We start from the raw sequence: 25449 nt of genomic DNA on the forward strand, positions 1-25449 counted from the left end.
ATTTATTTATGGGAAAAAAAAAATTTCATTTTTTTTTTCTTTGGAATTAGTTGCAAAAATCGTGGTGCGCGCTATACACGAGTAAATACGGTAAATTTTAATAGTTCACTGTGTGGTTAAATATGTGCAAAAATAAATTGTTTGGTTATAATAAATATAATTTCATCAGTGAGTGTTGTTTCATTCTAATATCTCAGGTAAATACAGTATTCTGTTTTCATTTGACGGGAAGTCAACAGCACCATGTGATTCACTCGTAGTTGTTGACTGCTGCAGCTACATTGGTGCCAAGTCACACTAATCCTACTAAAAAAATATATATATGGACTGCAAAATAACTGATTTAGATTTGTTTTTTTTTTAATTTTTTTGCTTTCATATTATTACAAAGTTTGGGTACTGTACACATGACTGACTAGACTTTCTAAACGATGTACTGTCACGAAGGATTCACCCGATGAGCTGGAACACAAAAATGCATTCGGGACATATCACCAACTGTTCATAATACACAACACTTGAATACAGAGAAGTACACTGCTGTTCTGCTTCAGGAAATTTAATCACTTTAAAATTCCAATTTTCATGCAAATTCGTAGATAAAGTAAGTTATTTGAGTATTGAAAAATGAACTTACAATACAAATATGACATGTTTTGACTGAAATGCACTCTTGTTTAGTGAAAATAAGATTTTTTTTCCTTATTATTTAAATTAATTAGCTGTAGAATGTGTAATAACCAATGAGTATTTAACTGATGCTTATAGTTGCCACACTATTAGCCATTTATAGGAGGGACTTTTTTTTTTTCCAGACAGCAGTGATGCATGCACTCTATTGCTAAAGTAACACAATTCCAATAGAAATGGGAAGATGTGCTACATAAGCCAAGCAAAAATAAATTATCCATACCATTATCAATATGTAGGGATGGTGATTTTTCGTTTTCGCGAAATAGATGCGAAAATATGCTAAATTATATTTTTCCCGCTATAAAATGCGAAATCAAGGTAAAAACATAGATTCGTCTTCACTCTACACAATTTATTTACCGATTGTATTTCGTTTCAGTTCAGTATCAAAAAAAAACATCATTTTATGGCGTATTCAGCACAAGTATATTGTCACGTCATTCACAACACTATTGTTCGTAAATATTGAATGAAAAATGGCCATCCGTGCCTCGCGATTGTAAATAAAGCAAAGAACAACTAGCTGGAAGAGTGTCCTTCATCTTGCAGAGTACAAGTTGTTAGGCCACCATATTGCGACATCTCTGCTTCGCCGCGCCCATTTTCTGTCTGTGTTTCATGTGAAAGCCGCGTTCTTGTGTAGTCTGTGGCAGGTGGTGTGTTTACAAAACGTGCATACTTGTGAATGTGTTGTATACTGTTATTTCTCGTGGTAGAAATGGGACCAAACGTAATTTCCATTCGCGATCGCATAAATGAATACAAAAATGAACAGTTCTACGAAAGTGATACGAATATTTTAATGTGCAATTTATTTAATCCCCGTCTGGAGTGGAAAAAGAAGATGTACTTGAAAAGCACATTAAATCTGAGGGACATCAGGCTGCTGCTACAACTGAGAAATCGGATGAAGAAAAAAAGTCAGTAAAACGGCAAGCAACGGTTTCTGGCATGATCGAAAACCAAACGCCAAAGATTTAAAAAACGAGTTTCAATAACATTATTTGTGCACTCTACTTCAACTATGGCCATGAACATGGCTAAAAAATATTTATTGTAATTTTAAGTATTCAATTAATTGCACTCATAAGTGCTAAAAAGTTGTTTGGAAACCTGCCAAGATAGGCTATCTTTGTAGTTGTGTTAGATCTTTATTTCTGTGGTTGTTAATAATTAATATGTGTATTATTTAATGTTTTTTAAAAATATACTTTTCTTCAGTAATGTAAAATGAGAGAATTGGCTAAATCTTGTTTTTAAAAATGCTACAAAATGCTAAATTTCAAATTCAAAATGCTAATATTATTTTTAATGCTATAAATCACCATCTCTATCAATATGCTATAATTAATATTCACGAATACATTTGAGTACTTCCAAAGTAAAATAATTTTAGTTGTAATAGGGGTTACAAATATTTTTTAATTTTACTTTGCAAACCCTACTTACCGTAAATGTACAGTTACAGTTTGCACAAATTTTGGATTAAATAACTAAATGAAAATAAAAAGAAAAAATGTGAGTAACTACCAGTGAAGTGTATACATCTAACCTCTGTAACAAGTGAATTTTTATGTTCTCATTTTGCTAGTAAATTTATAATACAAAACTTTTGAAACAAAATTTAACGCAGAATTATTTAAAATAAAGCTGTGTGTGATAAATAAAAAAAAAAGTATTTATTTATGGAAAACTTGTAGAATTTTTTGCCCATTTTGAAACCTATCTATAATTGTGTTCAACAAGATGGTACTACTGATTTCTCAGGGCTAGCTGAACAACGTGAGTACCGAATGCACCAGATGTAAATGACTCAATGTTGAACCTGCGATGTTTCCCCCTGGACAGGAATTATTATAACCTACATTTTTGAGGTTATACTTCCTTAAGCACATTGAGAGTGAAATTTTAGTAAGCACCAGAAATAAGCATCCATTACACAATGGAAATTGAACAGGTTGAAAGTCCAATGTGCATGTAACGTGAACATCGATGATATAACATAGAAATGCAAGAAAAAGGTCATGAAATTAATCAGACAATTTAATTTTACCTTAACTCAGATTACAAAAATGAAATCTTTTAATATATCAAATAATTATTTAGAATGAAGTTAGCACCGAAATGTATGCACTAAATCGTTTAGAATTTTTTTGTACATGGAAACTTATTAGTTATTAATTATTACTAGGTATAATATTTTTTGGTTTTATTTTCAGGCCAATTTCGTTTTTAAAACAAGAGATTTTGGTGTTATTGTTATTTATTATGGAGTCAATAAAATAAAAAAAAATCATACTACTGAAAAAATATTATACTTAAAGTTCCACGATACTTTTAACTTCTAGGGACTGTGTAAACACTTCGTACTAACAGAGTTTTTTATTAATGAGGTTTCACTGTTAACACTGTTCGGTGAAAACAATGCCATCCTTTATTAACGAACAGAGTTGACAGGAACCCATTGTGTTAAGAGAGGAACTGGGGGGCCGACCTTGCTTGGGTATCCTGAGGGGCTCCGTGTCGGAGACGCAGGCCTCGTGCAGGTGTCCGTGGAACAGGTACTCCACCAGGAGCATCTTCTCCTCGCCCATGCACGGGTCGTAGAAGCCCGGCAGCTGGCTCTGCTCGCAACACACCCGTTCCGCCGCCTCACTCTTCACGCACCGAAACTTCTTTTAATGGAGAATGTTATTAAGGTACTGACTTCTTACTTAAAAAACATTGAATCTCGGGATACTTCCACTGTTGTTATTTACAAAACGTATTGACACAGTTTTTTACAGATTTCAAATCTGTTTTTAAAAAAAAGTCCATCATTATCTTAAGTTTATAGAACTGCTAATAATGATTGTAGGCTTTTGCAGACACCATCATGAGACCCTGATGACGGCGACCGAAACGTCAATGAAACCTTCATTCTTGACGTGGCTTAATACCGCAAGCCAAGAAATTTGAAAAAACCGCGTAGCATTTGTGGGCTTGACACAGCTAGTCTGCAGGCCGGCCACGACGCAAAGGGCACGCAGTTGTGAGGGGCTTCTGCCGCGACCATCGCCACGAGGTACAAAAACACCTGCGAGGGGTTGGTCGCAACAGCAAGTGCAACGCAGCGGACTCTTTGTCGCAAGGGCAGCCCGCAACAGTCCCCGGACCAGGGGAGCGTCCACCAAACTCCGAGACACTGCCAACAGCTCATTCTCCTCGAGGTCTAAATAGCAGGAGCAAGGGCGTGACAGGTGCCTGTCCGCCTGCCGCCATCCTCGCGCCGACGCCCGAGAGCGAGGTAGGGTCGGTTGCCGAGTATCGAACCCTGGTCGGGACTTGTCGTTCGCCGCTTGTTCCGGCGTCTCGGCAACGCCGGCAGGTACTCATGACGGTTTGTGCGAGGCGTCACTCAACAAAGGTTCATACATTAATACTTAGCAAATCCTTGCTGCTACTTCTCTGCTATTATGATAATTATATTGTACAGTGTCAATCTGATTAACAACACAGTAACCATGGGCGCAACAACTAAATATCCAAAAGGGGGGGGGGGGGGGGGAATATACCTTTTTATAAAGAATCATCAATCCCCCCTATTGAAGTGCCCCCGGGGGTCCTCCCCCGGGAAAATTTGTATTTCAAGGTGGAAAATGGTGCTATTTAAGCAGTTTCACTATCTAAAAATTGATTACACAGCACTTTCTATGCCCCCGTTTGCCCCCACTTCAAGGTTTCGGGGGGGGGGGGGGGCAAAATACCCTTGCTCCCCCCCCCCCCCCCCTGTTGATGCGCCACTGACTGCAACCATAATGATTCTAATGCTTCATATAAAATAGCTAGAACTTCTAAATCCTGCTTCATTTGACATTCACGAGACACCACAAGTGGAGTCGTGGAAGCAGGAAGAGCGCTGACCTTGGGGGCGTCGTGCAGCTCCAGCCTGGAGTCCTTGACGAGGCACTGCAGGGGCACCGTGACGTCCACCACCTCCGTCTCCCCCGGCTGGAGCGCCCGCCTCCCAGCCGCCTGCTCCTTCAGGCCCAGCAGCACCGCCATGCGGCCGTGCCACGCCGCGCTCACCACCAGCCCGCGCCGCGCCTCCTCGTCCGCACGCACCCGCGCGTACGTGGCGCGCATCAGGTCCACGGCCGCCCGCGCCTCGCGCCGCTGCTCCTGCAGCCTGCACACACACCGTGTCTCGTGGCGAACATTACCTGACACAGCATCAACCTGTGCTCAACCGGACGGCACAAACTACCTGCTGCGTTCCCATCTCGTGGCAAACATTACCTGACACAGCATCAACCTGTGCTCAACCGGACGGCACAAACTACCTGCTGCGTTCCCATCTTGTGCAAACATTACCTGACACAGCATCGACCTGTGCTCAACCGGACGGCACAAACTACCTGCTGCATTCCCATCTTGTGCAAACATTACCTGACACAGCATCAACCTGTGCTCAACCGGACGGCACAAACTACCTGTTGCGTTCCCATCTTGTGCAAACATTACCTGACACTGCATCGACCTGTGCTCAACCGGACGGCACAAACTACCTGCTGCGTTCCCATCTCGTGGCAAACATTACCTGACACAGCATCAACCTGTGCTCAACCGGACGGCACAAACTACCTGCTGTGTTCCCATCTTGTGCAAACATTACCTGACACTGCATCGACCTGTGCTCAACCGGACGGCACAAACTACCTGCTGCATTCCCATCTTGTGCAAACATTACCTGACACAGCATCAACCTGTGCTCAACCGGACGGCACAAAAATTTATGTGCTTTTAAATTATCTACTTTCGTGATTGATACTGAATACTGATCCATATAATTAAAAACAATCTTTTATTGTGAATATTAGTGATAGAAATTGTGTTTAGAAAATTTCAATTGTTTTTTCAAGTGTATTTATATAACAGGGGTTACGTACCCATTTATATAATTTATTTGCATTATATATTATAATTATTACATTGAATAAATAATTAAAAATAAGTAAGAATAAACATTCACAATACTTATTTATATTAAAATTTATCTAGTTATGTTACCACACAATTAAATTATACACGTGTTAATATTAATATGTATTGAATACTGAGTTTTCATTTAAATATTTTGATTTGATAGAATTAATACTTTACCAACCACTCAAGACATATTATTATTTTATTTCTATTAATTATTTGCATGCAAAATTGAAGTTTTTTTTACCATGCCAAGCAAGTATAACTTATACCTAGGGGCCTGTTATTTTCGCGATCGCGATTAAACGACGATAAACGCGAAATCACCTTAAATACAGTTTTTACGCGAAATCGCCATAACACAGCGTTTTTACACGAAATTTTGTATTAAAACGCGAAATCGCTGTGTTTTACGCGAAATTTAAATACTGGGTAAAAGACTTGTCTCGTCACTGGTAAACAAACACCGCAACATGGCCGCCACTGAACATTAATCATAAATGCAACAAAAGCTTACACACGCACACGTTATAATGTTAAACCCAAAAATATACTGTAAAATACGCAAATATACTGCGTTTATTTTCCTTTCCGGGATAATGTTTGGATAGATAAGACAAACAGGCAAAGTTTTAAAGCGTACACACACCGCTCGGGGCACTGACGTCAGGTTGGAACAGCGACACCGGATAAACACAAAAGCAAGCAGATGATTGGGCGAACGGTGTTTGGAACAGCCTTACGTGGCCATATCACGTCAGCCGGGGGCGCTGGCATATAGTTGGAACAGCTTCGTAGTATCAAGCAGATTAACAAGCGAACCAGGCACAAGCATTTTAAATCGTGCCAAAAAGCAGAAAAATGTAAACAAACATTTATTTTCGAATGGTGTGACGATGATGATTAGTTGGTCAACAGTGTTTTAAAGATTTTTTTGGGTCGTTACCACAACGCGGAAATACTATAACGCCGAATGTCAAAATTGACCACAACGCCGAAATAACAACTGAATGAATTTGTGTGTGTTTTTTAAATGTACCTTAACGCCGAAATACCACAATCAAACCTTACCCTACCTAACCTAACCTAGTCTAACCTAACCAAACCTAACCTTTGTGGCAGCCCTGTAATTACATTTTTCGGCGTTGTGGTACACAGCAGTTTTCTAGCTGTCGTCGTTGTGATCAATTTGGCATTTCGGCGTTGTGATGCGTCCCAGATTTTGTTAAAGGATTAATAGTTTTCCAGATTAGTTTATGGGAACGAACTAATAATCAGTGTCTAAAACTTAAGTTTGTCATATAAATATATGTAACCTATTTGTTTAGGGTATTCAGTAATGAGTAGGTTCAAGTAAAATTATTTAACGTAAATAATTTCAGATATATTTACAGTAACACACACATTTTCCCCCCCAAGTTTTTAGCACCGCTTTTGTGTTTTTAAGTGAATTTTAGCATCGCTTTTGTGTTTTAAAGTGAATTTTAACACCGCTTATGCTAATTTTTAATGACGAAATCTGAAAATTTTATTTACCACTTTCAGGGGGCCCTACTTATACCCTCTTTTATCGCATAATGGTCGCACCCATATTTTAGGGCGTCAAAATTTGGATAAAAAAAAATCTCGCGTAAACGTCACATAATGTTTTTGATCCCGCTATTAGATTCCGAGCGCTTTTTGGGGTATTTTTTCCATATAAAACGATGTAGATATTTAAAAATAGAAATCTAATATATATTCGGACATTATCACTTACTTATTTAATTAACGGAAATACGAAGTTGTCTGACGTGTAAAATATCTTTTTAAGACTTTTTGAACGTTATAACCTTCATCCATTCGTCAGCGTCACCGCGGTGTATCCCATACAAAACTGTAGCCAGCGCATGCTGCAATCATTAATGTTTGGTTATGTTGCTTTCCGTATAGAGCGCGCGCACGTAGCCGAATATTGATATCTCGCCGAGTGCATACAACGCGCGCTCTCTATCAGGTGCTGAGTTAACTACATTTGATAGCCCGCATTCTTTCGTGTTGTGTATTACGGTAGTTACGCACTCGTTCGGCTTGCATTTGGATCACAGATGTTTTTTTCTATTTAAAGTTGAATAAAGGTTTTTGTTGTATGACTTATTAATTTAAATTGTTTAGCGTGCTCTTTTATACTTCCCTTTTTAAATAAACATACTTTCCATGTATGGGTTTAGTTTTTATAAATAACTTTATCTGACAAAAAAAATTTTTTTCCAGCATAATCGTCGCACCCCTACTTTTCAAACTTGACTTTAGAATAAAATGTGTGACGATTGTACCAGATAACACGGTACTTTCCATGGATGGGTTTTGTTTTTATGAGTAATTTTATCCAACAAAAATTTTTTTTTTCCAGCATAATCGCCGCACCCCTACTTTTCAAACTTGATTTTTAGGATAAAATGTGCGATGACTATGCGAGAAAACATGGTGCGATGCAGGATACAGAATTCATCAGCGGTGAGGAAGGAGGAGGCCGAAACTGAAAACTGGCCCGCACCTGGTCTTGTTGAGCTCCTGCTGCTTCTCCTTGTCGCGCCGGCGCTGCTCGCGCAGCACGGGGTCCACCACCAGCCTCTTGAGCACGGCCCAGGCCACGACGGGCGTCACCGTCGCGTAGAACACGGCCGAGGGCAGCAGCTCCTCCGACAGGTGGACGGGGAACACGTACGACTGGCTGGCCCGCGTCAGCCTGGCACACACGGCGCACACCGCCCTTCGTGCCGACCGCAGACCACATCCCTCGCGCAACCAAGTACAGGCAAGCTGCTCAGTCAGCTGGTCCGATACCCGATACAGGAGACGACATCGGAACTTAACAATACCTGCACCGATCTGTTTTTCAAACACATGTTTCGTTTGATTGTGATCCTTTTTGCTGCCAGAGTTCATGTCAATAAACTTCTATTTTAAGGAAAAAAATTAATAAAACTACGAGTACACAAGAGAATGTTTACCTAACAAATACATGCTGTACAGTGTTTCAATGAGCTTGCTTTCATTTCGGATTATTTATTTCAGATTTAATAATAAAATTATGGTATTCACTAGAGGTGGGACGATACCACACTTTCGATACTCGATTCTGTATTGTTTTTTTCAGTTCGATACTTTCGATACTTTCGATACTCCAGGGAAAAATATTTTCCCATTAAGTAACAATTATTACAAATAACAAATTAGTTTTAAACTATATAAATTCCCTCTTTATTACAAAAATACAAACTGCAAACAACTTTAAAAACTTGAGTATAAAAAATAGAAGCGAAATACAAACTATCTTCAAGAGAGTTAGTCCTTTATTTTCCAGTACACTTTTTTTACCGCGAAAAAATGTAAATAAAAAGAAAATCAGAAATTTTTTCTTGTTTGTTTCATTTTACAAACAACTTTATGCAACAGAACAATTTTCAATAAAATTTTAACGTGAGAAACGTAAAATACAAAACAATCCGATCGTAAGAAAACAATAAAAAAACTGGTATATTCAGTTCAAAGATTAATGAATGCACAAAATATGAGATCCGTGCCTTGGTAAAGCGCGTGCACCATTTTCATAATCATTGCTAGTTTGCGCCACTAGTCTTGCTTGGTGCTGGCCATAGATGCTTCTAGCAAAGTGCAGTCTTCCTGATACTATCCACATCTATGGTGCGATAAAGTTATTTTTCTACGTTTACAAAGGTAAACAATGAACTTTTTCAAAATAAAAGCATTAAAACGTAGTTTATCAGGAGGAATATAACAAAAATTTTTGTGAATTTTAGGACTTTTCCGCTTCGTAAAAACATATGAAACGGGAAATTAATTATTTCATAAGTGTATGTTCCGGGAAAGTAAACCATTGTAAATATAGTACTTTCGGCGGGACCCAAATTAATCGGCGTATGACACGGTAAAATGTATGAAACGGGAACGTATTATCGAGGTACTGTAGTTGTATTTTGTACGATGGCGACTCAAAACTTAATACAATACAAATGAACAAGCATTCCGGTATCGAAAAAATGTATCGAACTTACAGTTTCGATACTCGATACTTTGTGATACCGTCAAGTATCGAATGTATCGAGGTATCGAAAATCCCATCACTAGTATTCACCAACAAATTTATAAACTACGTTTGAACCACTTATTTACACAGTAATCATGCCAGTCCCAAAAGCCATACAGGGTAGGAATGAAACGACCTGGTGTGAGCTCTTACTTGATCTTCAAGGTGACGCCCGTGGGCACGCCTAGAATCACGGACGCGGCCACCGTGCTGTGCTGGGACAGCTTCTTCTCAGCGCCGTACTCTAGCAGCGCGCCGAACGTACCGACCCTGCGCACACGGTCCAAGCGTCACCGCAGGCTCGCACACGTTCTTACGTTCCTGCGCCAACCTTTCGAATCAACGTGCGCACGCAAATGGCATCGCAGTTGTCCAGGAAAACTTGCCCAACATGCCCAACACACACTGGCTAACTGCATTTTTTACCTGCGCGAGAGAGCCGGTCGAAACGTTAGAAATACATTAGAACTGCAAGCACATTTTCAACTCTTAGATAATTGTGTAGGTACGTAATACAAAGAGACAGACCGTGCCACCTTCATTCCCTGGTGTGGTACCAGGGTAAACTGTCGCTGGCCACGTTTGTGATAGCTCAGGCAATTGTCTTATTTAGTATACTATTTTAAGAGAAAATCGGCTCAAAAGCAAGGAGGCAAAAAAAAAAGTGTCATTCACACAAGCATGCAGTAATTGGAGAAAATAAAGGAAACATGCAAAGATTTTACAACACTGTTCAAGATACAGCGAGACATGCTGCCAAAAATGAATTTGAATGTTCCCACCTTGAAAAGTGCCATTGGCAAATTGGCAGCACTAACCAAAATTTTGTCTTACTCTGTCCTGGTCTTCGTGGCTTCTTACAACATTGTCCATTCTTTTCTGTTTACTTTTATCAACAGGAACAGTAAATATTATGAGTGCTCTTTTTCTTTCTTGCTACCAAAGGACACAGATTGGGTCAAATAGTTTAAGTTGACCAATGTATTCACACCATTTCCCACACCACCCGTGACAACACAGGGTCACACGGACCAATCAGCGATCAGTGTCGTTAGACACAATTCGGAACATTGCAATTTTTTAGATGAGCCAGATGAAGCGTGAGCGGTAAGCGGGCCCGGGCCGGAAGGGGAGGTAAGGGAACAGAATAAGTATCACTGGAGGCGTGGCCAAGGAGGTTGGAAAATCTCCTTGGGCACACCACTTTTTTTAGAGTTGTACCCATTCAAAATATGCTGACCACAGAGTTCTTATGGAACGATGTAGGAAATATGTTAGGAGCTGAATTCTTGCCATAAAAATTTTATATTTCCTATATTAAAAACCAATTTTTTTATAGTGCTTTGCATTTGCCAGCATGGTTTTCATTATCACAGCATGTTATCATCAATACGTACAAACACGCAACAGCATCTGTTTCGAGAAATCATACATCCACAACAACACCGAAGGACCATTGCAAGGTCACCAAGACACCAATTCCCTGTGACGTCATTTTGAGAGAGACCTTGCTTTGAAGAGGAAGCCAAGTCTTGAACTATTTATGCATACCAAGTATTAGTGAGCACAGCTGCCATCTTTTCATCCGATCATATGTACGCAAAAACATTGCATACCAAGCAGTATTAGAGTTTTTAGAACAGTTGCTACTCGATATGTAACCCAGGTCTGCAGAGGTGATTCTGTTTTGTCCCTACTGTTTGTCTCCGACGGTCCACTCCAAGCAACAGGTTTCCACGCAAATCTGGACGCTCCCCCCGGCTCCCAAGACGTCTGACGAGCACTATAGTAATATCCTCTTACAAAAATCTCATTAAGTTTAAAAAAATTTAACACTCAATCTATAAATACATAGAACTTTACCCCTTTTATAGGCTTCCCTGTTCACAAGTCTAAATTTTTAATAACCTTGAGAAAACTTCTTAACAGGGTTTTTCCTACAGCAACCACACCCACTGATAAGACTCATGTATAGGAACAAGATTATGTGGTGAGTTATACAACAAGACTGAAATAACACCGCTAAGAATGTCAATACCACATATAACCTAAATGAAAGTTAATACGCACACCATTTAGCAATGAAATGTGACTTATAACTTTATATAAATCAGAAATTTGGCAAAACTTAACTGAAATTACAAAAACTGTTATCTTTTACTGTGAGTAAATTCATTGAAAGTAATTTATTTTGCATTTTGTTCCAAAACGTATTAACTGAATGGACTGAAAAAAAAATAATTAGTATATTGCTTTGTTTTATCTTGATATTATTAGCAACACATAATTACGTAAACGGTGTTGGCATGTTTTTTGAATACCTTAAAATTTGCTAAAATTATTTTTATTTCTTTGAGTGGTTCTGTTCTAAACGTGCTTATTTCTGATGATTTGATTGTATTGAGTGTATCATATGTCTGTGAAAATGAGAAAAGTTTTGGTTTCGAATGTGTTGAATAATGTACTATTTGTACGAACAGACACGTGTACACAACATGCTAGGAACAGGAACCGGCCTCTCACTTGACGGAGGAGCGCAGCCGGGCGTCCAGGGCCTCCACGCGCCGGGACGCGCCCAGGGACACGAAGGAGTGCGGCACGCCCAGCTGCAGCGTGAGCGCGACGTGCGAGGAGGGAGTGGAGCGCACCAGCGCGGTCGACATGGACGACTGCAGGCCCGCGCGCCACGTCAGGTCGCCCACCGTGTGCCTGCCGAGCTGCGTCGCCACGCCTGCGACAACCATCTCTCTCCGCTCTCGCCGAGTCCCTCAGAGCCCGTCTACAATAGTCCGAACCTGTGCGTGGTCCGTGTCATCCGAATGTGAGTGACGTCACATTGTCTGCCCTGTCCACAATTGCGATGTCCGATGTCCGAATGTATTGATTTCTAAAGTTGTCACCAGAGCGCAGTAAATGTGCGAAACCAAAGTTTTTGTTTATTGTTTTGATGCTTTGTAGTTTGAGATTGAACTTATGAAAGTTGTGGGAGTTCATTATTATATATTTATTCAGTAAGGCAAAGTGGCTCTTCTTGACTTAAAACACCTTCCATTTCCTTCAATAACAAAAACAAAAAACCACTTTTTCAAACGGGAACCAGAAAATCAAATATTGTGAGTGTTCTGTTCTTTTTCTGTGTCCGAAGTACACAGGTTGGCACAAAAAGTTCAAACTGACGAATGTCTTTGGACCAGGTAGGTTCGGACCTTCGCCCACTTGAGGCATGACGTCAGAGGGTCACAAGGACCAATCAGCGATGAGTGTCCTTCGGGACACAGTTTAGGACATTGCTATTGTAGACGGGCCTTCACTGGCACCACCTGACCAACTGTGCCTATGATTAGGTTTCTCTCTGGCAAAAAAAAATTGATTGGATTCTTATTATTTAAGGTGTATAGTGTTGACAGTTCTCTCCCCCTCTCTTAGTTGTATGCGGTGTGAACTGGCATCCTAAAGAATAAACAAGTCTATCTTGTCTAATTTTTTTTTTCCCCAAGAGATTTCCCATGCTTTCAACTGAACATTCCATGAAAAATACTGAACCCAAAAATTGGTGTCTGTAAGTGCACCTTTCACGTTCCTCCAGCCCTGAACATGTTTTCCAGTAACGTGAGTGCTACTGATTATACAAGGAACTAACATAAAAGAGTAGCTTGCCACCTCTTCTCTCTCCGCGGCAAAGGGACGGGTAAAAGAATAAAATACTAGGTTGTAAAAAATAACATTTTTCTCCCTTGCATTTTTGCTAAGTAGTGTGGGAATTGGAGGGGTTTTAAATATTGGGGGGGGGGAAGACAAGCGGGCCGTCTCACACCCTCCCAGTAAACAGCCAATAAGCTGCGACATGAAACACAGACTTCACTTCTTCTATCCAAGGAACTCTAGCGAAAACATATAATGGAGTGAGCCTTATTCTAAAGCGACCCTTACGGTGAAAATAATACATTTTTTCCCTTCAAAATTTAAGGTGCAACCCATATACACAGGCAACCCTTTTTGAAAACATATGATGGGGTGACCCTTATTCGAAAGCGACCCTTACGGTGAATATAGTAAGATTTTTCCCCAAACATTAAGTTGCAACCCATACACAGGTAAATATGGTATTTAACATAGTATGTTGAGGCATGTGCCCCGCCTTGCAAGAGTTCAACCTTGTTTTGATATAACTCTGTTACTGTCATTTAGGACGTATTTCTTTCTTTAGCTCTAGTTGCCCTTTAGTTGCACTGCCTACTGAGCAGTCGTTTGTGTTTGGTCTGTTTTTTTTATTATACTGTGTTCATATTCATTTGGGTAATCTAATTTGCACAGAGACGTGGGCAAATATTTACTACACTCGTACCACGCGTCTAGAGACTTTGGCTGGGTTGCGGTACCTGAGTGAGCACAAGTGACAGTTGGCAATGGTCAGTACAGTAGAGTCCCGCTAATCCGAACCCCGCGAATCCGAAAATCCGCCTAATCCGAACAGGGCTAGGACGAAAAAAGAAATATTTTTATAACAATTATGAACCTTGAAAAGCAAAGAAAACCAAGTTCTTTTTCAAGTAATGTCTTACGTTTATTAATATGTACATAAGAAAATTATGATTTATCTATTTCTCCTTCAACTAAAAAAAAAAAAAAAAATGATTACGTACATAGTACTTAAATATTTACGTATTTATATTATGCTAAATACGCTAAATAATAAAGGTGTGTTTTGTGTCTGATCTTTAATATTTGACACATCAGATGTTGAATAGCCCGCGCCTCATAAAGACCATAAATGGCATTATGTAAGAAAATTCCGCCTTATCTGAATTTTCGCTAATCCGAAAAGGGTTCGGTCCCAATTAGTTCGGATTAGCGGGACTCTACTGTACTTTTTTTTTCCGGAAGAGCTGGTAGCGAGTGTGGTGCGGAGATGGAGAAAACTAGAAGTGCGTCCAGCAGTCGGAAGGGTACTGACTGGCGGTGAGGCCCGGCCGGACGCCCAGCGCGCCGAACTGCAGCGCGGCGGAGAGGCTGGCGAACGTGCGGCGCCCGAAGCTGCGGAAGCCCTTGAGGCCCAGTGCAGGGCCGCCGCCCACGCTCGCCTCCGCCTCCACCCAGCCCTTCTCCGAGAGCAGGTGGCGCAGAGAGGCCGTCACGCTGCCCGCGCCGACGCCGTTCTGGGCGCTCAGCTGGCCCGCCAGGCGCGCCGTGTCGCGCAGAGTGAGGGGGGCCTCCACGGACTGCGAGAACACCATGCCGCTCACCTCGACGGCGGGCAGGCTCCACCCTTCCTCGCTGCGACACACAACCCCCGCGCTCTCGCCTCAACTTCAGCCGATCACCTGCATCCTCACTGTTAAAACAACTAGACAAGGAAAAAATATTGGTTGTCTGTAAAGTCGGTTCACGGACGATAGTTCAACGTGACAAAGTCATAACAAAACATCGATGAAATACCTTTTCGTGAGTGGAGCCGGCGTTCATCGATTTATTAGACGTCACGTCAAAAAAAATAGCCAGTCATGGGGACTGTCAACAGAAGTGAAAACTTAAAAATTTGTTTTTAAATGTGTAATATGACATTTCTACGTCAAATGTACGTAAGAGAAAATGATTCTGGTATTATATCACCAGCATGTCAGTGACGCGAAACCATAAGTTTTGCCCCTACCAATAATAACTTTAAAACTAGAAGAAATGAAGTTTTATCATTGAAAAAAAAAAAAAAAAAACTTAAATCCACAAATAATCAACATTACCTCTCATAAATCAATAACCTGACATTTGAAGATATTCACTACTTAAATAAATAAACAAAAGAAAAACATAACCTCACCTTAACTACCAACTAAAAAATAGACAATGCTCGCAATATATATGTACCACACAATAACGTTAAAATTTACTTGTAAAATAAAATAAAAGACTTATAACCTTAAAAATAGAATAAAATAAGTTTTATCCTTGAAAAATAAAAAAACTATGAACTTAAATCCACAAATAATCAACATTCACTACGTAAATAAATAAAGTAATAAACAAAAGAAAATCGCAGAACGCGGTCAATTTATCTTCACGTACTGCTACTGCCCATGTACACATGTCTGGTGCAACACGTCACTAGCATGTCGGTGACGCGAACCCTAAAGTTTTGCCCCTACCACAAATCGCCCAACGTGGCTAAAGAAGTTTTCACTTCAAAAAAACATTCAACAAAACGTACAAAGTAACATGCAGAACAGAATATATCATATTTCCCTGATGATACTGCAAACCGTTTACACTGTTATTGCTATTAACACAGGTAACCAACTCAGCCGGTCTGAACAAGAAATGAAATGTATTTGTTTAGTTTCATCTTCATCAAACTTTGAAACAATACATTTTTGACTGGGATCAGGCAAAAGACCACAGATACTTGCTTGTGCTTGAAATTAAGGCCCCCCGCCTACTTCAGCACACATACGGTGAGCAGAGCTTTGGAAGAAACAATGGGATTTGAAAATTGCTCAAGATTTCCGAGTTGTGTCAGTTTACAAAAAGCATTTAAGAATACACTTTAAGGGCAGAAGATTAGTTCCGTTTCCATATTATGTTTGTAAACTGCATTTTCATGAGAGTGAAAATGGCTAAAACATGTGCGTTCTTGGTAATGTTTAGCGATGAAACACCCAGCACAGATTCTTGAAACTACTCATAAGGAGGTTGACGCTCTAATCTCATAGTTGCCCTATGCATGACGAAAAGACTGAGCGCTAGTTCACAGCCTAGTGCTAGGAGATGATACTAGGCTAACAGCACCCACGAGTATCTCTTTATCATACCTCCTTGATAACACAGTTGATTGTATCCCGTATGTTAATTAATGTTAACTCAGATAAAAATTATTAACTGCATTAAATTTATGTTTAAAATACAAAACGGTTTAACGAATTATAATTATAATACTAGTAGTGCATAGCACATGAAAAATTATTGATACTATTTCACAACTAAGATGTAAATTTCCTTTCTTCTAACGACACTGAATTTTCTTTCCAGTTTTCCTGTATGCAAAAATCCTGACTATACATTCACCTCAACAATCTACATATAGTTCCTATAACTATAACAAATTCAGAGGGTCTAATATGAGGTTTTCAGCCTGTTCTGTTTTCTGCATTGTAATCAGAGTTTTAAAAAAATATCAAACATTTATAGGATCGGAGCTTTAAGGAAAAATTTTTCTCATGATAAATTTTTAGGTTCGTGATATCATAACGAGCCAATTTCATGAAGGACCTTGTGGTTTTCTTGCATTAGTTACATATTACAACATGCAAACTTTGGCTTTTTTTTATATATAAACCAGGCCTTTATCTTATTCATGCTTTTAATATATATATATATATATATATATATATATATATATATATATATATATATATATATATATATATATATATATCCTACTTCTTGTAACAGACAATACCTGTTTACCCATCGCTGAAATTAAAAATTCCAATAACAGCAAAGATGTAAATAACAGTTACAAATTTTCAGAAAAATAATCTAAATAAATAAATTATTGTATGTTTAAGCTACAATACACACATTTATTTCTTTTAACACTACAGTAAATTTTAGATTTTTGTATATGGGTTTAACTTCTTGCAACTAGCAAGGTCAACAGAGACAGACACACTTTACGACACAGTACAAGAGCAATGGGGAAACTATCAGCCATGTCTGTTGTTAAGACACGTCCCAGCATTTTACTGGCAAGAACGGCCACACCCAGGTTCGAACCCGAGACCTCAGGAATGTTCATCCAGTTCATTATTACTCCAACCAACTTGCTCCATTTAGCACAGTCGAGTCTCCATTGACTGAGCTTCGAACCAAGGTCCAGTATTATCCTAGCCGTCAAATAGGTCATTACTGGTGATTACTGTTGGAACATTTGCTTCAGGGACAAGGATATTATGTAACTGTTGTTGAAAGCCTAAAGAAAATTAATTTCAAAAATGACATTTACTGGTTGGACATATCATGAAGTGACGTGAAAGAATCTATTCCAAAGAAATACCAGAAAAATATCACCCCGAAAAAATGGTACAGTTAGGCCTTATTAAAACCAAGATGATTTTCTTATCAAATCGGTGTTGTTCCTTAAGTGTTTTCAAGAATCTGTACCGGTTGTTTTACGCCTAAATATTACTCTGAAAATAAGCTATTTTAACTGTTCAACATGATGGTTTAAAAACTTAATCAGAAATCAAAAGTACTTTTCAGCCCTCAGCGAATTCTTAAATGCTTTTCGTAAACAGACCCCACTTGGATAGCTCGAGTGATTTTGAAATTGTGTTGTTTTTCCTGAAGCTCTGCAAACCGTGTGTGTGCCCAGGCAGACAGCGCCCAACAACACAGTCTGGATGTAACGTTACTTTCCTTGTAACCAATGGAAATGTTACCTTCGGTCGGACTTACATGTCTTCGTACTCGTCCTCGTAGCTGCTGAACAGGTCGGTGGCATTTATGCTGAGAGTGACGCTTCCCTTCGGATTGGTCCTCTGCTCCAGGCGTCTCTGCTCACGCTCCCTAAGAGACAGTAACAAGCCGGTTGGCCGGCAAAACTAGCGGCGTGCATTGCACGCGACCAGCAATACATAATCATAAAATGAATAGAAGACTGGCAGACTCGCATATTATACAGCACCAACTAACAAACGTTTCTTGTCTTAGGCAGGTTGACAAGGAAGTCAGTATTTACATTAGAATGAACAAAGACAGTAGTCCCCTTTCATTTACAGCAAAATTGTAAAATGTACACTACATAAGATGAAATAAAAAAAAATGGCAAAATTTTGTGAATAATGTATATCAAAATCATATAAAAGATAATTTAATTAAAATATACAGTAATAAAGCTAAAACAACATTTTCTCTTTCAGATGACTTGCAGTAATGACCAGGGACTGGAAGTAACGCGCTACTAGTAACGACGTTATTTGTAACAGTTACTTTTTATGGTAACGATCGTGGTAACGTAATATATTAAGTTTTCAGTAACTGTAACTGTAATTGAATTACATTTTTCCGCCTTAAAGTAACGATAATTGTCGTTACTTCTTGCGTTACATTTTTTTAATGTATTTCTTATTGAATGAACAACGATTTGTTGAATTTATTAGTCCCAGAACGAAAATCCTGACAAGCATATTACTTGCGATGGTATTTCTTGTACTTGTAAAAATGATGTTGGCTAGCCTGCTCTCGTATTTTGATTGTCATTCATTTAATATTTGCGACATGCGGTTTTAGTGCTGTGCTGTTTAATTAATTAACCTACCTGTGCATATGCGCGAAAGCAATGACAGAATCTAATGAAGCGAGAAGCCGAGAAAGTGTCCAGAACTTTCGTTACCGTGGCCTTCATATTCTAATTTTTTCGAAGTTCGGTCGAGTGATCAAAATAACCTTATTGTGAAGTGCTCAGGCAATTGACATCCTACAAAGTGAAAATGGAATGTATATGGGATATACTTACTTCCCACACTTCAGGGAATAAAGAAGAGAACAGAAAAATATCTGTTTAAATATTTGACAGTATGTGAGCCACTTGTTAAGTCAATAATAGGTGGTGTTCAGAAAATGTTTGTAAAAATGTCTAGTTCAGCTCTTCAATTTTTTCATTATTATTGCATATTTGCTGGAATTTAAAACAAAACTTGGTTTTTTTTTCTTCAGATTTCAGAACAATTTCTCCAGTAAAGAGGTTATTGCAGCAGCTTGCCTTCACCACAGATTCAAACTTGACTGGCTAGAAGAAGGTCAAAAGGATGAAGCCAAGCATAATTTGGCCAGTTTTTTTTTTACAGAGGACTGCATTGGAATGTCCAGAAAGTCAGAGACACAGTGATGAGGAAGAAGAGAATTTCTTTGGTTTAAATAAGAGGAGCCCAATGGAAGATTCTGGGGAACAAGCGCTACAAAGGTTTTTGGGGTGTAGGAATAAGGACATTTCTTCACTCATTGACTATCCTCAAATCAAAATATTTTCACTAAGTTGAACACAGCAATGCCAACAAGTGCTGCAGCTAAATAGTTGTTCAGCTGTGCAAGTTTAGTTTTACGCCCAAATAGAGGCAATTTAAGCGATTCTAATTTTGAGAAGCAACTGCTACTCAAGATCAATGAGCAGTGGTTAAAAAAGTGTGATTTGATATCAGTGTTATTATTTTGTAGTGTAAACTAATTACTTAATGTAATTTAAGACCTAATTTAAATTTTTTCATTTTAAATAAACATATATCTTTACTAAACACAAATGTTTTATTAGCTTTTAATTATAACATCATTATGCTACGTATCACATTTTTAGTTTTTCAAAAAGTAAATCTTAAAGTAACTGACAGTTACTTTTCTCAGAACTGTAACTGTAACTAATTTATTTTCAGTAGTGTAACTTGTAGCTGTAACAGGGTTACATTTCCAATGGAGTATTTGTAACTGTAACCGAGTTACTTTTTAAAAGTAACTTTCCGGTCCCTGGTAATGACATACACCAACTTATCCTAGTGAAGTATGCTTTCAACATAGTCATAAAGGTTTTATCAAAATATTTATAGTAGTTTAAACTTGGTTCCTGTGATAACAGAATATCCTCATTTATATACTATATGATGTTTTGTTATATTAATGATAAAATTATTACATCCTTTAACAAGGCTCACATCAACAATCTTTAGAAACATAAATGTTATTGGGCATACTGCCATGTGTTAAGGGGGATTAGGGCCCGCCATCTTTGATTTTTCCATCTTTTTTTGCTATAATTCTAATTTTTAACTGTTTTCCCCAATTTCCAGCATGTCAAGGCATAAATCATATTTCGCAGACCTTCTATGCCTTGTTGCAAACTTGCAACCACATACATGTATTACTAACAGGCTCTGGTCTGGAAGCACAGTGAGGAAACTACTTATAATTTCATGCATGCGACTACAACCTTCAGGACAGTCACACCACTTCACAAGTGTTTACTTCAACAAGTAGTCGAGCCAAAAAAATTTAGCAAGGAAGCTTTATTGCAAGCCGTATCAAAATATTTGGAATCACAAGTTGACGAGGCCTAGTTCCCCTTAACCACCTGTGTTTGCATGCATGTAGAATAAGTTGTAAGCAGAAACTGTTCCAAAGCCATATTAAACTGGTACTCATATAAATATTGCAATAGATTATTTATATTTTTGTAATATATATTAAATAATTTCATAGCAATTATTTTGATATTTAAAGATATTAAATTTTTTTTAAAATACAATTTGCTATTTTCGTAAGATTTATTTTTTTTTATTCATTTATTCACCACAACGCCACATATATTTATTAGTTACTCTATAGAATAACAGGACATTAAAAATTTTTGTAGGAAATTTTATATTAATTCATATGTTTTAAGAGCTCAGATTAGTTTCAAAAATAATATCTGGCCCTGGAAAAGAGTGAAGTTGGCCATCACTGGTGTAGTTCATGTTTGTGCGTATTGCTGGCCAGCGAGAGGGCAGACCGGCCGGAGAGACAAGTACCTCGCAAGCCTCTCATACTCCTCGCGTATCTCCTGGGGCGTCCTGGTCCGCTGCACGATCTCCCAGCCCTCCGTCTGCAGGCCCCGGACTCCGAGGCTGTCATAGATGGCTCTCTGGTGCGGGTCGCTCAGCACTGCCAACCCACGGTCCACAGGCAACCATCAACCTCCGCCGGCTGTCACTGTGGTCGCAGCCCCGGCTAAGGGCCCACAGCTCCTGACCTGGGGGTGGTGGTCGCAACGTCCACCGAAACTTAGGACATTGTTTCTCTACGGTGCTACACCCCACAAGCCAAGTCATTTCGATATGATAGTGCGGGATAAAGGTAACAGACCCTGCACGATACCACTACGGCAAGACATAACATGATTCACGATGGAGGTTGGGACCAACCTTAGCACCAGTGATGTAAGAGGCAAGAGTACCAGACTAGAAATTGTTACTCCACTGACTTCAGTCTCACTAGCTAGTTTGATCCGGTTCAAAACCCTGCAGGGGGGATGGTTTGGAAGTGGGTAAAGTTGCAGAAACTGCAGCCGGTTGGTTAATTCCCCCCTCCCAACCCCCAATCACGTTTTCACCCTACCACCCGCACCAGCCTTTCCACTCGCCTTGTCTCTTGTGCGTATCCTTTCACCCTTACTATTAACATACCAATTACCCATCATGCTGAATTACATTGTACCCTTTCCAACTTGGAATTTTATTATTTAAGGTTCTTTAACTAATTGTTCATAATATCCTATTTTAAATCTTTTCTTTGTTTAGTTTCTTTGGAAAATTTTTCATTTTATTTTTCCACAAGCCATTTGCTTCAGTTAGTCATAGGGTCTTCAAAGAACCCTAGCTCATTCATGTTACTACTAGATGCTGCGTTAGCAATGGTGCCTGATTAACTTGCCCCTTATCTTTCACTGGGTATGGCTATGGCTGCAGCACCTGGTTTCATTAGCACAGGCACATAGTCGTCTCCAGTGCTCCGTGCGTTAAGACATGTCCTGTCTGACAGACGTCTTCTGTATTTTGAGACAGCTCATGTCTCGCTTGTCAACATCAGCTTGGTACTGTGGTAAATATTTACAATTGCGGTAGATGCCAAAAAAATGCTAAAAATCTGAAAATACTTTTATTCTGTGCCTTTTCACTTCCTCTTTTCAAAACAACCGGCGGAGGTAAGAAATTCCAAATACTTTAGGAGATATCGAATTTTTTAATTTCATCATATGTAGAGTCGCGGTAGATGCCAAAAAAAATGCTAAAAATCTGAAAATACTTTTATTCTGTGCTCTTTCACTTCCTCTTTTCAAATCAACCGGCGGAGGTAAGAAATTCCAAATACTTTAGGAGATATTGAATTTTTTAATTTTCATCACAATACCTGTGAATTCAGGCGGCCACCATTGTTTCTTGTTTACGAGACGAGTAAGATTTTTTTTCCGCAACGTAAGGAACGACTACATGTTGCTTGTTTAGGAGTATCTATTAAAATCTGAAAATACTTTTATTATAGTTATGTTATGTTAGGTTAGCTACATTAAAACACTTTAAAACACTATGGACGGTTAGTTAGGTTAGTATAGCTACATTAAAATAAACAGAGAAATATAAATATTAATAAATAAAACCGAGGTTGGCCGAAGGTAAATGGTTCGGGTGTAATCGGGAATGGCAGAACTTTATGTGCGTCTTGATTTACCGTTTGTGAATGCCTAATTAATTAAAATGGTCAATTAGGTCAGGTCAGTTACATTATTAATACTTTCAAACTAAGCAGACATTAAAAATAATATAAATTAATTTTAATGGTTGTTTAGTTTTAAAGTATTTATAATGTAGCTGACCTGACCTAACAAACCGGGACAAAGGATGAACGGTAGGAACTCACGTAATTTTTTTACGTATTACTTGCGCAACAAATAAAACATTAAAATTTGAAACGTTAAAAACTCAGATACGTTAGAGGCGGGTACATTCCTTTGCCATTAGTAGAAAATGATGTAGTCGTTCTACCTACGTCGCGAAAATAAAAAATCATAAACGTAAACAAGCAACAATGGTCGGTTGACCTACGCGGAAAAAAAATCATACTCGTCTCGTAAACAAGAAACAATGGTGGCCGCCTGAATTCACAGGTATTGTGATGAAAATCTAAAAATTCAATATCTCTTAAAGTATTTGAAATTTCATATCTCCGCCGGTTTTAATGTAAAAGGAAGTGAAAGAGCATAGAATAAAAGTATTTTCGGATTTTTTGCATTTTTTTTGGCATCTACCGCGATTGTAAATATTTACCGGTACTGTTTCTGCACAGCACCTCAGAGCACATTCTAACTACAACGGAGTGTCTGTGTAGCACCCCTCCCAACTGTAGTACTTTACCTATCCCTTCCTCCATCGCTTAGCACTCCTACACCGCGCCTTAGCTTCTCTCATTTCCTTCCAGATGCTTCGATCTTGCAGAAAGGTGCACCGTACAACCATCACGCAACCTCTGCCAGCCAAAGTTGGAACTATGTTGCCCGGGCCTATGCCTACATTAGCTCTCGTGTCATTTCTCTGCCCCTTCGACAACTAAATTCAGTCCCCCCCCCCTTTCCTCATGCCACTAAGGAGCACCTTCCCCATCCACCTTGCAGATTTGTTGCAAATACAACTCCAGACTCAGCTACATGATGTCCCACATTTGGGAAAGTTGCGTTCCCACCATGTCTTTTTCCTTATTTGGGTGATAATGTAGTGCAACTAATTATTTCTCGTCTGTTTTTTTCCTCTGATTTTCCCACTTCCTTTTTACAATTAATGTTACTACACAATTGCTATTTATCATAACCGCAAATAACAGGGGTCCCAGATCACCCACTTGTAGTACCTTTGAGGTTGCTACCCCACCTTCAATCTTTAACTCACAGTCTCCTGCCCTCAAAAGTCTCCTAACCAGCTCACAGACTGTTACGTAACATTTCCAAATTTTCCATTACCCTTTCACGCTAAACCTTGAAATAAAGTTTCACAATCCTCTAAGCATGCTGTTACAATCATTTTATGTGTAATGTGATACTGCTATAGCCTAATCACTACAAGCTTAAAAACTACAATCATTATTTGCACTAAACGGGTACCCAAGATTTTAACACTTACCTTCATATGCTTTTTTTGTTTTATTAAAAATTAGTTCGGCTTCTTTTTTTAATTCTGGATCAAAATGTTTGTCTGGATGGTATAAACGACTCAACCGACGATATGCATTGGTAATATCTTCATTGGAAGCCTAAAACCAAACAACGATATTAATTTTTAATTCTTAAATAACATCTTACAATCCTTAAAACTATTTCAGTTACGAAAATTGCTAATATTAACCGGTATTACATCATATAATAAAGTAAAAGTTATTTAAATATACTCGAAACTTGAAATATATTTACATCTCTTGGAACATTAAGGAATGCATAATAATCTTCCTCAATTAAAGAACTGTCTTCACTTTCACTATCCATTGTGAAAAAAAAAAAGCTGAAATTTTTAAACTTAGGTTATCTCTTGCTTTACCAATACAACACAAAATCCCGACCAAAAAAAAGCTAACCAAAATGGTCAGAGTAGCAAGGAATATCCTAAATTTAATATCAGAAAGAGTAATACCTTAATCTAAATTTATTTAGAAAAAAACCCAAATGAAATACGGCATTTGTTTATTTGACTGTATTTTAACTATAATACAAATAAAGTAAGCGTCATATTTTGTCAAAACAGTTTTTTTAGTTTTATTTTTGTAATCGAGCAATACTTTGACTTACATTAAATGCGAGCTCGCTTTTTTTTTATGACAGTGTAGAACCAATTCTATCTCAGGACTAGCTTCAGGACCATGTTCAGGACAAAGTAAGGAAATAACCTAATTGAACATAAATCTATGGCATTGAAACGTTGAACAGAAATTGCAATAAAATTTTGCTTAACTTAAAAAATTTAAATTTTCCCAAAAAATCAATGACACCACAGTTAAGTAATACCCATTTTATGATTAAATAATTGTTTGCAAATAAAAGGAGCCAATGAAAACAGGCAATAATGCAGCCATGTTATTTAAGTCGAATTTTATATTTGTAGGTATTGTCTACATTTTGAAGTTAAAATTATTTAGGAATTTTT

At 38.5% G+C, this 25449-nt stretch overlaps 1 protein-coding gene across 1 annotated transcript; it reads right to left on the minus strand.

Annotated features, from left to right (window-relative positions):
* Positions 1-192: 192 nt before the first annotated feature.
* Positions 193-24856, minus strand: LOC134532115 (dnaJ homolog subfamily C member 11). Its single transcript, XM_063368434.1, has 11 exons — positions 24723-24856; positions 24436-24565; positions 21298-21430; positions 18197-18307; positions 14703-15022; positions 12272-12479; positions 9902-10018; positions 8195-8386; positions 4597-4861; positions 3188-3317; positions 193-462 (listed from the first exon to the last, which is right to left on the minus strand). The coding sequence occupies exons 1-11, from the start codon at positions 24792-24794 to the stop codon at positions 440-442; spliced, it is 1701 nt and encodes a 566-aa protein (XP_063224504.1). The 5' UTR covers positions 24795-24856; the 3' UTR covers positions 193-439.
* Positions 24857-25449: the final 593 nt, after the last annotated feature.

Source organism: Bacillus rossius, chromosome 5 (assembly GCF_032445375.1).
Source record: "Bacillus rossius redtenbacheri isolate Brsri chromosome 5, Brsri_v3, whole genome shotgun sequence".
NCBI classification, from domain to species: domain Eukaryota; kingdom Metazoa; phylum Arthropoda; class Insecta; order Phasmatodea; family Bacillidae; genus Bacillus; species Bacillus rossius.